At 38.8% G+C, this 15,420-nt stretch overlaps 1 protein-coding gene across 3 annotated transcripts in view; it reads left to right on the top strand.

Annotated features, from left to right (window-relative positions):
* LOC126412474 (multidrug resistance protein homolog 49-like) overlaps nt 1-15,420 on the top strand; it is a 370,600-nt gene that overhangs the window by 343,369 nt on the left and 11,811 nt on the right. For all 3 annotated transcript variants that reach the window (XM_050082087.1, XM_050082086.1, XM_050082088.1), the window contains 2 exons: nt 6,054-6,260; nt 6,410-6,556. In XM_050082087.1, the coding sequence (XP_049938044.1) occupies nt 6,054-6,260; nt 6,410-6,556 (354 nt within the window). The remainder of the gene's footprint in view (nt 1-6,053; nt 6,261-6,409; nt 6,557-15,420) is intronic.

Below are 15,420 nucleotides of genomic sequence, written 5' to 3'. Positions count from 1 at the left end.
TAGGCATTATTACATGTTCATACAAAGGATTCTATTGGCTATTCTGAGAATAGAATTTAAGTGGTTGTAAATGGGAACTGTATCACTGGGCCTTAGTAGTGTAACAATCTGGCAAAAATTTTCTGTCAAAATTTCACTTTCTTGGCTACACCAAGAAGATAATATGTAATCTTTCTTACCTGTTATTCCTGTCAGTCATTTATTTCCACTCTGGTAGTTTAAAGCTTTGGATTTTGCTAATAATTATAACAACACTGATCATTCGCTCACTTAATCAACCACATAAACAAACAGCGATTAACGTTCACCCGTTTGGTTTTATTTGGCTCAGCTCATATAGCCCCCATCCCCTTTTGTCTGCAGGGAAGTTTTTTATTTCTAGATGTGATGGGGATTCCCCTGGCATGCACTTAATAAAAGCAAGTCTTCTGATCCACACTGTATACCAATTAGGTTCCTTTTGGAGTATTCTGATGCATTAGCTCCATACTTAACAATCATATACAACCGTTCCTCGATGAAAGATCTGTACCCACAGACTGGAAAGTTGCAGAGGTCACACCGATATTCAAGAAAGGTAGTATGGGTAATCCACTAAATTACAGGCCCATATCGTTAATGTCGATATGTTGCAGGATTGTAGAACATGTATTATGTTCGAACATTATGAATTACCTCGAATAAAACTGTCTATTGACACACAATCAACATGGGTTTAGAAAACATCATTCTTGTGAAACACAACTACTTCTTTATTCACATGAAGTGTTGAGTGCTATTGACAAGGGATTTCAGATCGATTCCTTATTTCTGGATTTCCAGAAGGCTTTTGACACTGTACCACACAAGCAGCTCATATTGAAATTGCGTGCTTATGGAATATTGTCTCAGTTATGTGACTGGATTTGTGGTTTCCTGTCAGAGAGATCACAGTTCATAGTAACTGATGTAAAGTCATCGAGTAAAACAGAAGTGATTTCTGGCATTCCCCAAGGTAGTGTTATAGGCCCTTTGCTGTTCCTTATCTATATAAACGATTTGGGAGACAATCTGAGCAGCTGTTTTCAGTTGCTTGCAGATGACGCTGTCGTTTATTGACTAATAAAGTCATCAGAAGATTAAAACAAAGTGCAAAACGATTTAGAAAAAATATCTGATGGGGCAAAAAGTGGCAGTTGACCCTAAATAACGAAAAGTGTGATGTCATCCACATGAGTACTCAAAGGAACTCGTTAAACTTTGGTTACATGATAAATCAGTCCAATCTAAAAGCTGTAAATTCAACTAATACATAGGTATTACAATTATGAACAACTTAAACTGGAAGGAACACAGAAAATGTTGTGGGGAAGGCTAACCAAAGACTGCGTTTTATTGGCAGGACACTTAGAAAATGTAACAGACCTATAAAGGAGACTACGCTTGTCCGTCCTCTTTTAGAATACTACTGCGCGGTGTGAGATCCTTATCCGATAGGACTGATGGAGTTCAAAGAAAGGCAGCACGTTTTGTATTATCGCGAAATATGGGAGAGAGTGTCACAAAAATGATACAGGATTTGGGCTGGAAATCATTCAAAGAAAGGCATTTTTCGTTGCGATGGAATCTTCTAACGAAATTCCAATCACCTACTTTCTCCTCCGAATGCGAAAATATTTTGTTGACACCAACCTACACAGGGAGCAACAATCACCACAATAAAATAAGGGAAATCAGAGCTCGTACAGAAAGATATAAGTGTTCATTCTTTCCGCGTGCTATACGAGATTGGAATAATAGAGAATTGTGAAGGTGGTTCAATGAATCCTCTGCCACTCACTTAAATGTGATTTGCAGAGTATCCATGTAGATGTAGATGAAGATGTAGATTGCAAAACCAATTACAGATTCTGAAAGTTTGGACTTATTGCTATTTTTCAATGTAGCCTCTGTCATGATCAGTGCATTTTTGGAAATGCTCTGAAAGTTTTTTCGTTCCCATGTCATACCACTCTCCCACTGTCTTGTGCAGAAAGGAATGGACAGTTGTCTTCAGCTCCTCATTGCTTGAAAATTTCATTCTCCCCAAAATGTTGTTTCAATTTGGGGAAGAAATAATAGTCACTGGGAGCCAAATCAGGGCTGTGTGGAGGATGATGAATGATTTCCCACCTGAATTTGGTGATGAGGTCTGTCGTGGTGTGGGCAGCATGAGGGTGGCCATTGTCATGTTGCAAACAAACTCCATTTATCAGGCGACTCCTCCTTTTGTTCTGTATAGCCCTGCATAGCTTTGTTAGTGTCTTGCAGTACCTTGCTGCAATGTTATACCTCTTCCCAGGTCGTCGACCAGCTGAAAGCCTTTCCTATCCCAGGATACTGAAGCCATCACCTTCCCTGTTGATGGCATTTGCTTTAACTTCCTGATATTTGGAGAACTGGAATGCCACCACTGTTTTGATTGTTTCTTAGTCCCTAGCGTGAAGTAGTGAGCCCAAGTCTCAGCCCCGGTTGCAACTGAATCCAGGAATACCTCACCCTCTTCCCAGTAATGGTGCAGAAACTTGTGGGCAATTTTGACGTGCTTCCTTTTGCGTTCATCAGTGAGCATCCGTGGCACCCACCTATCACACATCTTGTGTTACTTCAAAATGTCTGTCAAAATCTTGTCCATGTCCCCTGTCAGTTCAGCAAACTCTTGCTCACTGTCTCATCCCAAACTGATGGATGCACGCAGCCAGGCTGGTCATGCACATTTGTACAGCCGCCTGCAAATTCCCAACACCACTTACACACATTTTTTACATCTGTACACTTTTCTCCATAAAACTGATCAACTGGTGATGAATTTCAATAGGGGTTGACCCCTTAAACCACAGGAACCTAATCACAGAACACAATTCACACTTGGCAGATGCATCAGTTTTCCCTTCCATCATTAATGTCTGCTATGCTGAGAATGAGTATCACAGAGAGGTGGGTATCAACAACAGTAGTGGTGTGAGGAGCAAAGAAAATGGCGCTGTTGTCAGATTTAAGCTAGCTCACTCTGCCCTGTCGGGAGATCATTGAAGACCTTACTTTATGAACAACACTCATATCTCATCATGCAGGCTTTCAATCTCTTCATCATCTGCTAATCTGCTGTCTTATATCTTATACTACTGTGCTGGATATTGACTTCATGTCTAACTGGGATATGATAATGCAGTCACTATGCTGTTCATGGTAGCTTACCCACTTTCCTATTTTCTTATTCATTATAAGACCTACCCCTGGCCCCTGTTTGATTTTGTTTTCATAAGCTGGTACTGTCATCCTGTTCATCCTGCCAGCAAACTTCACTAATTCCCACTATATCCAACTCCAACCTATCCATTTCCCTTTTCAGACCTTCTAACCTAAGGGGTCTAACATTTCGCACTCTGACCTGTAGAATGTAAGTTTAAGTTTTCCTGATAGCAACATCCTCTTGAGTATTCCACGACCTGGAGATCCAAATAGGGGACTATTTTACCTCTGGAATATTTTACCAAAGTGTATGTCATCATCATTTAATCATACAGTACAGTTGCATCCCCTCAAGAAAAATAACAGCTGTAGTTTCCCCTTACTTCCAGCTATTCACAGTAGCAACAAAGCACGGCGATGTTGGCTAATCTTACAAGGCCATATTAGTCAGTCATTCAGACTGTTACACCTGCAATTACTGAAAAAGCTGCTGCTCTTCAAAGTTTAATGAAGGTAAGGTATGGCAAAGTTCCACATTTTGGCCATAGATGGGACAATTGGACCAGACTGACCACCATATCATTCTCTGCCAGTGGCATCATTGCATGAGGTATGGAGGGACATGTGTTCAGTACAGCACTCTCCCAATCATTGTGAGGTTTCTTGATCTTGGAACCACTGCTAATCAGTCAAGTAACTCCTCAGTTGGGTTCATGAGGGTGAGTGCACCCCTTATCAGTCCTCTCACTGAGGGAAAATCCCTAGCAGTACTGGGAATTGAACCCAAGTCCCCCGCATGCCAGTCAGCTGCACTGAACATTCAGCTATAGAGGCAGGCTCAAAATTTAACAAAGCAACATTATTAACTTCTGAATTGCATTGGGCATAATTCTTCATTAACAAAGAATTTTTTGTATCTTCCATACCTAACAAATGTGTTTTTTACATGCAAAAATTGAAATAAATTAGTTTTTGAAGGCTTTAGACTTTCAGCAGCTTTTGTAATACATGTAGATACCATCTGCTTTCAGTAGATATGAGTCACATCCCCTTCAACTTGTGTATTATTTCTCTAAAATTCACAGTTCATGTTAAGTAATGTGAGAATTGGCAAAGCAAATATGCCAGTGTGATAGACAAAATACCAATATCAGCAAACATATTCTAGGGTCTCCCACCCTGGATTTTTACCAAATTACTTCTCATTGAATATTCTTGAAACCATTTGATCCTCTTTCATTCTCATCAGATGGTCTGCCATGTAAGTCTTCTGGAAATTATTATATTCATTATTGTTGGTTAATATTATAGCATGTGTATTTCACATTCTCTCTTCTCTTCCAGCTTCCTGATTCCTTAGCAAAGTGATGTCCAAAGATTTTCTTATAAACTTTGTTTTCAAAAACTTGTAACTGGCATACTTCCATTTTAGGTCAACACCATGTTTTTGTTCTATAGGCTAGGACTGATCTAAAGGTTACGCTGTTACCTTTGTTAGCATTTTGTTGTCTCATTTTCACTTCTACTTGTCTCTAATTTTGTTCCTCTGTCATTGTGCCCAGAAATTTGAACTATTCATTGTGTTTGAATTTATGAATGCCAGTTACTAGATATGATTGGTCATCTTGTTCATCTGTATATCTCTGAAATATCGTGTATTTTGTTTTCTGATTGTTTACTTCTAGGTCAACTTTGGGTGCTCCTTCTACAAGCTTGAGAAATAACTGTCTTATGTCTATGATAATTATTACTCTGTCTAAATTGTCATGACAAAGGGGCTCTTATCATTTTGCAATTGCTTCCTTTCTCCTCTCACGCATTTTATACAACACAAGCCCTGATCCCAGGTGAACTGCAACACTGAACAATGTAGTCAGCTGGGGCAATGTAACTGAGCTTGTGTAGATGCGTGTACTCTGTTAATTAGTTCTGAAGGATAACATTGTTTGAAATCTTAGTAACATTCTTAGATGTGTTTATGTACTTATTGACTGCTCAGTTTATCAATTATATAGTGAGCAGTTATCTTCCATTATCTGTATTACACCTAGGACTTTCATTATCATATTAGTGTTTACCTATATAGATTAAACTACTGAACTTCAGATGTGCAGAAACTGGATGTTAAACAGGACACTTTATGTGATATTACTGTTCATGTACACTACAATAGGTCTTGCTAAGTCATTTGATATTGAAATTCCTCAAACTCCCATTAAACTGTGTTTTCTTTGTGACTTTATTTTATGATTACTGGCAAGTTACTAAAAATTTTTGTTCCAGACTAATGGAAACTTTATAGGCCAAAGTAATTACTCTCAAGACTGTATGTAGATTTTTGTCCATAGTGTTAATTTTTTAAACTAAACTGTTGGTTGGAAAAAGTTAATTAATATTGTATTTGATAACGGGAAATTGGTTACAATCTGTGCATCCATGCCCATGAAAGTTACTTCACAGCCCTTTTTAGACTGGTGAAGACAATTTCAAATGGTTGTGGCATCGCTATCAGTAAACTGTTTTGCAACTTAATGCAACTGTTAAAAGTTGGATGTAAAGCAGGAAGTTATTGTGATTGTTTTAGTGTAACTGTCAGCAAATTAATATGTTATTTGTAATGGCAACATTTTTGCAATGACACAATATATCAGCAACAGTACGCCTGCCACTCTATGTGAATAATTTGTGACAATGAAATAAGAAAGGTAGAACTCAACTGTAATTACTTTTAAGTCTATTCCCAGTGCCATTATAAGAATAATTTTTTTAAAATTTAAATAGAAGCATCTGTATGTGACAATGGTAACTCTGATCTTTAATAAAAACAATCATTTTTATTGCAGACTTTAGATGAGTGTGACATACAGTCTTTTCCCCTGAAAACACTTCGTGCTCAGCTGGGGATTGTATCACAGGAGCCTACGCTGTTTGACAGAACTATTGCTGAGAATATTGCATATGGTGATAATAGCAGAGAAATATCAAAAGAGGAAATAATAGCAGCTGCCAAGGCAGCAAATATTCACAATTTTGTTTCAGCACTTCCACTTGTGAGTACTGCAGAGTTTCTTTTTGGTGCTTTTACATTTTTCTTTGTAATTTTATCATTATATAATTTTCATAGTAAGTCATTTTCTTCTAAATTTTTGCAATGGATGCTCATGAAACATTTAAATATTTAACTCTTATCTTAAAACAGGGTTATGACACAGGCCTCGGTGCTAAGGGTGCACAGCTTTCTGGAGGCCAGAAACAGAGAATTGCTATTGCTAGAGCTCTGGTCCGCAATCCAAGAGTATTATTACTGGATGAGGCTACGTCAGCTCTGGACAATGAAAGTGAAAAGGTTAGTTCCCTTGCTGTCAACATTAACAGAATGCAACTAACTGAAGAGATTTTGTGTGTGTGTGTGTGTGTGTGTGTGTGTGTGTGTGTGTGTGTATGTTTACTTCAGTATTTTGAAGAATAGTACTCATGTGGTTATTACGGGAGATTAGTCCAGAGATAATGCACTTCAGTATGAAATATACATTTATTGAACACTTGTACATACCACAATTGGACAATTGTGGCTGTTACACACATCTCGAGCAGAAAGTTCTTGCCAGACCCGCTAGTCCAAAGAAAAAGATCCCCAAAGGTAGGATGCTCTGCACCAGAGACACCACACTCATATGATCTGTATTTATTTATCTATATATATTCCAAGATCCATTCAGTGATGAGCTCTCCCTGGATGTGGAATGTGTCACTACCATGATTACATATATTTACATGTACATGCAATTAAAATTTACTATACAACACACTCACAAACATGTACTACAGTTTTACATGTAAAAAGGTAAATGATCATTGTTTGATTCAAAAGAGTTTGATGAGCTCAGTTATTATCACACTACAGGGCAATCAGTTCAGAAATGCATACACAATGAAAATACATCTTCACACTATGTAGTGACTCAATATGCATCAGAGATCTGAACAATGACAAGAAGAGAGAAAAATAAAATATACCCTAGTATAATTAAATTCCTAAGAAGTATATTAGGGAAAACAAGGAGGCACAGAGTGAAAAATGAAGATGTTACAGGGAAATTGGACTAGAAAAGAGGAATGTTGGATTGAGAACAGCACGTTAAAATGGAATGGACAAGTGAAGAGTATGTAGGATGGAAGAATATTAAAATGAATGATGAAGGCCAAATTTGAAGGCAATGGGGAGATCCAGAGCAAGATGGATTGATTCAACTAACAATTGTTTAAGAAACAGTAATCTAGTTGGAACAAAGCCGTTGCAGAAGAAGTTTAAAAGACAAGGGAAAGGGGAGAAATACCATAAATGTCCCAACTGTGTCAGGTGCTAGGTAAAGGGAATCGGAAATGACAATGACAACAGTTGCTGAATGAAAATAAACTGACCTACATAAAATAGTTGTATTAACTTTTGACTGTCATTTAACACTTTCACTGTTTCTTTTCTTTGGTAATCTCTCATTCACAAGCCCCTCAGCAGAGTAGAAGAAGTGATTTTATAGAAATTGACATAATTTAGTTTTGGAAAGGGATTCACTTTTCCTTATGTTTTTATGTCCAGTAGGGAGAAATTTGAAAATTTGATACTAGCATACTTTGCACCCCTCTACATTACAGTTAGATTTTTGATGGGTAGTGTATGTCATTCTTATGTCTGGTGTCATACATGTGGACTGCTGAGCTGCTTTCAAAAAGAGTTTGGCATTTCATAACAAAACACATAACAGAAAAAAAAGTATTGACAAGCAATAACAATTATTCCCAGCTGGTTAAAAGATTTGCAACAAAAGGTTCTTCAATTTACTCTACAAATATTTCTAATAACCTTTTTGAGTAAGAGAAGAGTTCACCCTGTGGATAATTCCATGTGATATAATGGAGGCACGTGACCAAAATAAGCTACCTTTTGACCATTTGATCTACAATATAAAAGCAGCTAAACTTAATCTCTTCACAGTCTGAAGTATCAGATGTTTCCAGTTTACTTTGCAGCTCCCATTAACCATTGGTTATTGAATGCCACTGTGTATACCTCTGGGATTTTGTGACTTGATCAAAATTGTTTGTTTTGCTTAAGGCTCAGTTAAACAGAGAGTTAGCTGTTCATATGGACATAATGCACTGTTACATGCTGGAATTGGCTGTGACCAAACTTAATGTGCGCACAGCCCAGCAGGCCAGCTGTTTGTTGGTGCTCATTGTCAGAAAATGAACTATTGTTCTGTAAACATGAGCAGTAGTTTCAGTGATGACCAAATGACACTTTTACCTTGCACTACCTTTGAGAAAGTGGAGAAAGTTGTTATATCACATTAATAGTAAAAGAGGAGGCTGTGATTAATTTCACTGTCTTTACAAGATCTATGATTATTTTGAAGAACTTTTCTTCAGTTGTTTTCGTACATCTAACAAAAAATTAAAAATGTTACATAGCCTCAGTGAACCAAAAAAGTTGATTAACTCCAGTCGTGCATCATTTATCATCTAGTCAAAACATAAAAGGGAAAAAATAATTAACTATCCAAGAATTGTATTAAATGATCTTCCAGAATGACAGTGTATGATTATCATGCACAGGTTTAGTCTCAGAATAAGAATAATTATGATACAGACCTCTTCACTCTAGTTCATGCATGCATTTTGCTATATCAACTGAACAATACTTTACACAATAATATTCATATGATAATATATAATATTTGGAAAAACGAGGGTATTTGAGGCATTTAACGTAAGTGATAAAGAAATATACTGAGACTAAGCTGGTCTTAGACAACAATGTCAGGCAGCAGAAACAGGAAGTTAAGCAGTTTTCACATTGATATTAGGACAACGTAATGGCTTCCAAACAAAAATTTCCGGTGTGCTCCACTCGACCAATGATTCGCAGTCTCAGGGTAACTATCTCCTGAGGCATAAAAAGAAACTTTGTTAGGGATAAATAAAAAGTAGGTTTGATGAAGGACTTAGTGACCACTCTAAATTATTTTTTTTAATAATAGCTATTACAATGGACTCAAATGTATAACATATCATCATCATCATCATTATCATCAGCCACTTGGAATCCACCAATAGATAAGCATCTCCTCTAGATATTTCTGTGCATTATGATTGTCGGGCCCCCCCATGAACCATGGACCTTGCCGTTGGTGGGGAGGCTTGCGTGCCTCAGCGATACAGATAGCCGTACCGTAGGTGCAACCACAACGGAGGGGTATCTGTTGAGAGGCCAGACAAACGTGTGATTCCTGAAGAGGGGCAGCAGCCTTTTCAGTAGTTGCAAGGGCAACAGTCTGGATGATTGACTGATCTGGCCTTGTAACAATAACCAAAACGGCCTTGCTGTGGTGGTACTGCAAACGGCTGAAAGCAAGGGGAAACTACAGCCGTAATTTTTCCCGAGGGCATGCAGCTTTACTGTATGATTCAATGATGATGGCATCCTCTTGGGTAAAATATTCCGGAGGTAAAATAGTCCCCCATTCGGATCTCCAGGCGGGGACTACTCAAGAGGATGTCGTTATCAGGAGAAAGAAAACTGGCGTTCTACGGATCGGAGCATGGAATGTCAGATCCCTTAATCGGGCAGGTAGGTTAGAAAATTTAAAAAGGGAAATGGATAGGTTGAAGTTAGATATAGTGGGAATTAGTGAAGTTCGGTGGCAGGAGGAGCAAGACTTCTGGTCAGGTGACTACGGGGTTATAAACACAAAATCAAATAGGGGTAATGCAGGAGTAGGTTTAATAATGAATAGGGAAATAGGAATTCGGGTAAGCTACTACAAACAACATAGTGAACGCATTATTGTAGCCAAGATAGATACGAAGCCCACACCTACTACAGTAGTACAAGTTTATATGCCAACTAGCTCTGCAGATGATGAACAAATTGAAGAAATGTATGATGAAATAAAAGAAATTATTCAGATTGTGAAGGGAGACGAAAATTTAATAGTCATGGGTGACTGGAATTTGAGTGTAGGAAAAGGGAGAGAAGGAAACATAGTAGGTGAATATGGATTGGGGCTAAGAAATGAAAGAGGAAGCCGCCTGGTAGAATTTTGCACAGAGCACAACATAATCATAGCTAACACTTGGTTTAAGAATCATGAAAGAAGGTTGTATACATGGAAGAACCCTGGAGATACTAAAAGGTATCAGATAGATTATATAATGGTAAGACAGAGATTTAGGAACCAGGTTTTAAATTGTAAGACATTTCCAAGGGCAGATGTGGACTCTGACCGCAATCTATTGGTTATGACCTGTAGATTATAACTGAAGAAACTGCAAAAAGGTGGGAATTTAAGGAGATGGGACCTGGATAAACTGAAAGAACCAGAGGTAGTACAGAGTGTCAGGGAGAGCATAAGGGAACACCTGACAGGAATGTGGGAAAGAAATACAGTAGAAGAAGAATGGGTAGCTTTGAGGGATGAAGTAGCGAAGGCAGCAGAGGATCAAGTAGGTAAAAAGACGAGGGCTAGTAGAAATCCTTGGGTAACAGAAGAAATATTGAATTTAATTGATGAAAGGAGAAAATATAAAAATGCAGTAAATGAAGCAGGCAAAAAGGAATACAAACGTCTCAAAAATGAGATCGACAGGAAGTGCAAAATGGCTAAGCAGGGATGGCTAGAGGACAAATGTAAGGATGTAGAGGCCTATCTCACTAGGGGTAAGATAGATACTGCCTACAGGAAAATTAGAGAGACCTTTGGAGATAAGAGAACGACTTGTATGAATATCAAGAGCTCAGATGGAAACCCAGTTCTAAGCAAAGAAGGGAAAGCAGAAAGGTGGAAGGAGTATATAGAGGGTCTATACAAGGGCGATGTACTTGAGGACAATATTGTGGAAATGGAAGAGGATGTAGATGAAGATGAAATGGGAGATATGATACTGCGTGAAGAGTTTGACAGAGCACTGAAAGACCTGAGTCGAAACAAGGCCCCCGCAGTAGACAACATTCCACTGGAACTACTGACAGTCCTGGGAGAGCCAGTCCTGACAAAACTCTACCATCTGGTGAGCAAGATGTATGAAACAGGTGAAATACCCTCAGACTTCTAGAAGAATATAATAATTCCAATCCCAAAGAAAGCAGGTGTTGACAGATGTGAAAATTACCGAACTATCAGTTTAATAAGTCGCAGCTGCAAAATACTAACATGAATTCTTTACAGACGAATGGAAAAACTAGTAGAAGTCGACCTCGGGGAAGATCAGTTTGGATTCCGTAGAAACACTGGAACACGTGAGGCAATACTCACCTTACGACTAATCTTAGAAGAAAGATTAAGGAAAGGCAAACCTACGTTTCTAGCATTTGTAGACTTAGAGAAAGCTTTTGACAATGTTGACTGGAATACTCTCTTTCAAATTCTAAAGGTGGCAGGGGTAAAATACAGGGAGTGAAAGGCTATTTACAATTTGTACAGAAACCAGATGGCAGTTATAAGAGTCGAGGGACATGAAAGGGAAGCAGTGGTTGGGAAGGGAGTAAGACAGGGTTGTAGCCTCTCCCCGATGTTGTTCAATCTGTATATTGAGCAAGCGGTAAAAGAAACAAAAGAAAAATTTGGAGTAGGTATTAAAATTCATGGAGAAGAAATAAAAACTTTGAGGTTCGCCGATGACATTGTAATTCTGTCAGAGACAGCAAAGGACTTGGAAGAGCAGTTGAATGGAATGGACAGTGTCTTGAAAGGAGGATATAAGATGAACATCAACAAAAGCAAAACAAGGATAATGGAATGGAATGTAATTAAGTCGGGTGATGCTGAGAGAATTAGATTAGGAAATGAGACACTTAAAGTAGTAAAGGAGTTTTGCTATTTGGGGAGCAAAGTAACTGATGATGGTAGAAGTAGAGAGGATATAAAATGTAGACTGGCAATGGCAAGGAAAGCGTTTCTGAAGAAGAGAAATTTGCTAACATCGAGTATAGATTTAAGTGTCAGGAAGTCATTTCTGAAAGTATTTGTATGGAAGTGAAACATGGACGATAAATAGTTTAGACAAGAAGAGAATAGAAGCTTTCGAAATGTGGTGCTACAGAAGAATGCTGAAGATTAGATGGGTAGATCACATAACTAATGAGGAAGTATTGAATAGGATTGGGGAGAAGAGAAGTTTGTGGCACAACTTGACCAGAAGAAGGGATCGGTTGGTAGGACATGTTCTGAGGCATCAAGGGATCACCAATTTAGTATCGGAGGGCAGTGTGGAGGGTAAAAATCGTAGAGGGAGACCAAGAGATGAACACACTAAGCAGATTCAGAAGGATGTAGGTTGCAGTAGGTACTGGGAGATGAAAAAGCTTGCACAGGATAGAGTAGCATGGAGAGCTGCATCAAACCAGTCTCAGGACTGAAGACCACAACAACAAAATGATTATCGGGGATATGGATCCCTGTTGTTCCAGCATATTGTCTAATGTCTTTTACCTACTTTCACTAGTTCATCTTCTCAGTCTTTTTTTTAATATTTTGGAATACAGAAAAGAACTTCATTTGTCCACTTACTATTCATCTTCGTGGGTAATGTCCAGCATGCCACCACTTTTTTTCACAACTATCATAGTTATGTCTTCGAGTCCACTCTGTCCCCTAATCCATTTATTTGCATTCATGTCTCCTGCAGTCATCTGCAACAAGCTCTCTCCATTGGTCACTAAACCACCCTCAAATTGTGAATGGTCTTTGTATTGAAAGACTACGTCTTCCTGTCATGAGTAAAGACTGGTCATATGCACAGTTTGTAAATGTTCAGATTTATGCACATTGAAAACTTCACTCCGAAAATTTATTTAGTTTACCAAGAGCACTCTGGGCCCTTTTACTCTTTTATTTATTTCTTTGGCTGTTCATTCAGTGATAGTAGTTATCACTTGTCATCAGTAATAAATTCTAAAAGTAAGTCTTTTCTTGACTTGGAAAACTGATAGTTAAATATGTGGGTTCTAAGACCAATTTCAGTGAATGAAATAATATTTTCAGATAGTAAAATTCAATCAGGAGTACAGCTCCTTGGACCTCAAGAAGACAACACCTTGTAAACAGCTTTTTTATGAAACAGAACTGATATTATTTTAGCAAGAGGTCTGTAGTTAGTTGCTGTTATTATTGGAAGATTGGAAGACTGTAGTGCCTCTACTCCTTTCGCAAAATCCTATTACGCTGTGATACAATTTCCTTAATTTTATTACTGCAGTAGAAACTCTTGACCTTCACCAGTCGGAACAGCATTTCCAGCACCATCTGAGGAAACTATCCCAGCTACTCCTGTCCTATGACCACTCAGGATTATTTATAACCAAGAAAGATCCTACCATTATGATCCAGCTCCCGCCCCCTCCCCCGTCAGCCCCTCATAGCTCCATGACCATACCTAACTGACTTACTATGCCTTCCATATCCCCTAAAATTTCGTCTACCTTCAGTGAAACAGACTACTCCTAATTACCCATCCCATAACACTATTTTCAACCTTTCTGCAAAAACTCTGAGCTCTGCAGAAGTTGCAGTATTTTCTAAAAGCCCCACATTTAGCCCAAAAACCTAAATTCTATCATGTTAGATTTGTAAAAGACCTTCTTTCCTACACCCGTTCTCTGCAGTGGAAAAATTTCTTTACTTTGCACCCCACTGACAACAGCCAACCAAAAACCTCACATGAAACTTGATTTTAAACAATTCCAACCTCCCTCCAATCAAGATTCTCCTCCCCCGTCCCTTTCCACCCAGTGATCCTCTGGTTATCTTTCAGGAATTCCTCTCTTCTAGTGTGGCCTCACCTTCCATTCCTAAATCAGTGAGTCTAACATGCCCAGCATCACTCCAGTGGACCACACAGCTATCTATCACCTGAAAACCAATCCAGACCTCATCATCCTTCCTACAGACAAAGTCTACACCACAGTGGTCAGGAATTGTAGCGACTATGTGTCTTAGGGTTTCTGCCAACTTTCCAACACCAATGTATACAAACTTTACAACCATGATATCATGCCAATCTCCTTCCTGACCCCAAACTCCACAAACCCAGTCCCACAGATTTCATTCAAGATACTGCTCACTTCATTCTTTGCCTTTACACAGTTCCTGCCCATTACCACCAGACTCCTTGTTGGTCACTGTGGATGCAAAGTTCTTACATACTAACATTATTTTCCAACATCCTCCTCATATCAAACACACCACCTCTTCCCTCATCCTCCAAACCAACCACATCTTGACCCACAATTATTTCACTTTTGAAGGCCAAATCTATAAACAAATCCTGGGTACTGCCATGAGTACTAATGTAGCACCTTCCTGTGTCAGCTTATTTATAAGCCATATGGAGGAATCCTTCCTTTCCAGTCAACACTGAAAACCCCTTGTCTGATTCAGATTCGCTCATGACATTTTCATGATACGGGTGCATGGCAAAAGCAACCTGTGCTCCTTCCTTCATAAACTTAACACCTATTCCATCTGGTCCTTCTCAGCTCAACAAGCCACCTTCCTAGATGTTGATCTCCACCTCCCACATGGCTCTATAAATACATATGTTTGTATCAAGTGCACCAGACACCAACATTACCTCTACTACTTGGACAGTTGTCACCCACTGCCTGTCAAAAAGCTCTTCCATATACCTTGCCACCTGTGGATGCTGCATCTGCAGTATCAAGCAGGAGTTGTCAAAGTATTCCTATAACCTTACCAGAGTCTTTATTGACAGACAATATCCTATCCATAAATTGACCATCTCCTCCTCTGATACCATTAACCCTGTTAATCAGTCACTGATCAGAATTCCTCTAACATCTGGTGTCACCCTAGCCTTGAAAATCTCAACTATATCCTTCATTGGGGCTTTGACTACAGTTCATTGTCCCCTGGGACAAGAGATATCCTACCCAAAATATAATCCTCATCACTCAAAATAGTATCCCACCAACCATTTAACCAGAGAATATCCTCATCCATCCCTACTTGAATCCTACTCCCAATCATGTCTTTGTGGTCAATCAAAGTTAAAGACCTGTGCCTTACATGTGTTCAATAGCTCTCACTGCAGTCCAGTCACAGGAGTCTTCAACCCAGTAAAAGGCCAGGCCATGTGTGAAAACAGCCATGTTATACATTATCTATACTGCAATTACTGTACGACATTCTATAT

The sequence above is a fragment of the Schistocerca serialis genome, chromosome 7, assembly GCF_023864345.2.
Source record: "Schistocerca serialis cubense isolate TAMUIC-IGC-003099 chromosome 7, iqSchSeri2.2, whole genome shotgun sequence".
NCBI classification, from domain to species: domain Eukaryota; kingdom Metazoa; phylum Arthropoda; class Insecta; order Orthoptera; family Acrididae; genus Schistocerca; species Schistocerca serialis.
Note: the sequence above shows the minus strand (reverse complement) of the source record. Positions and strands in the feature narration are given on the sequence as shown.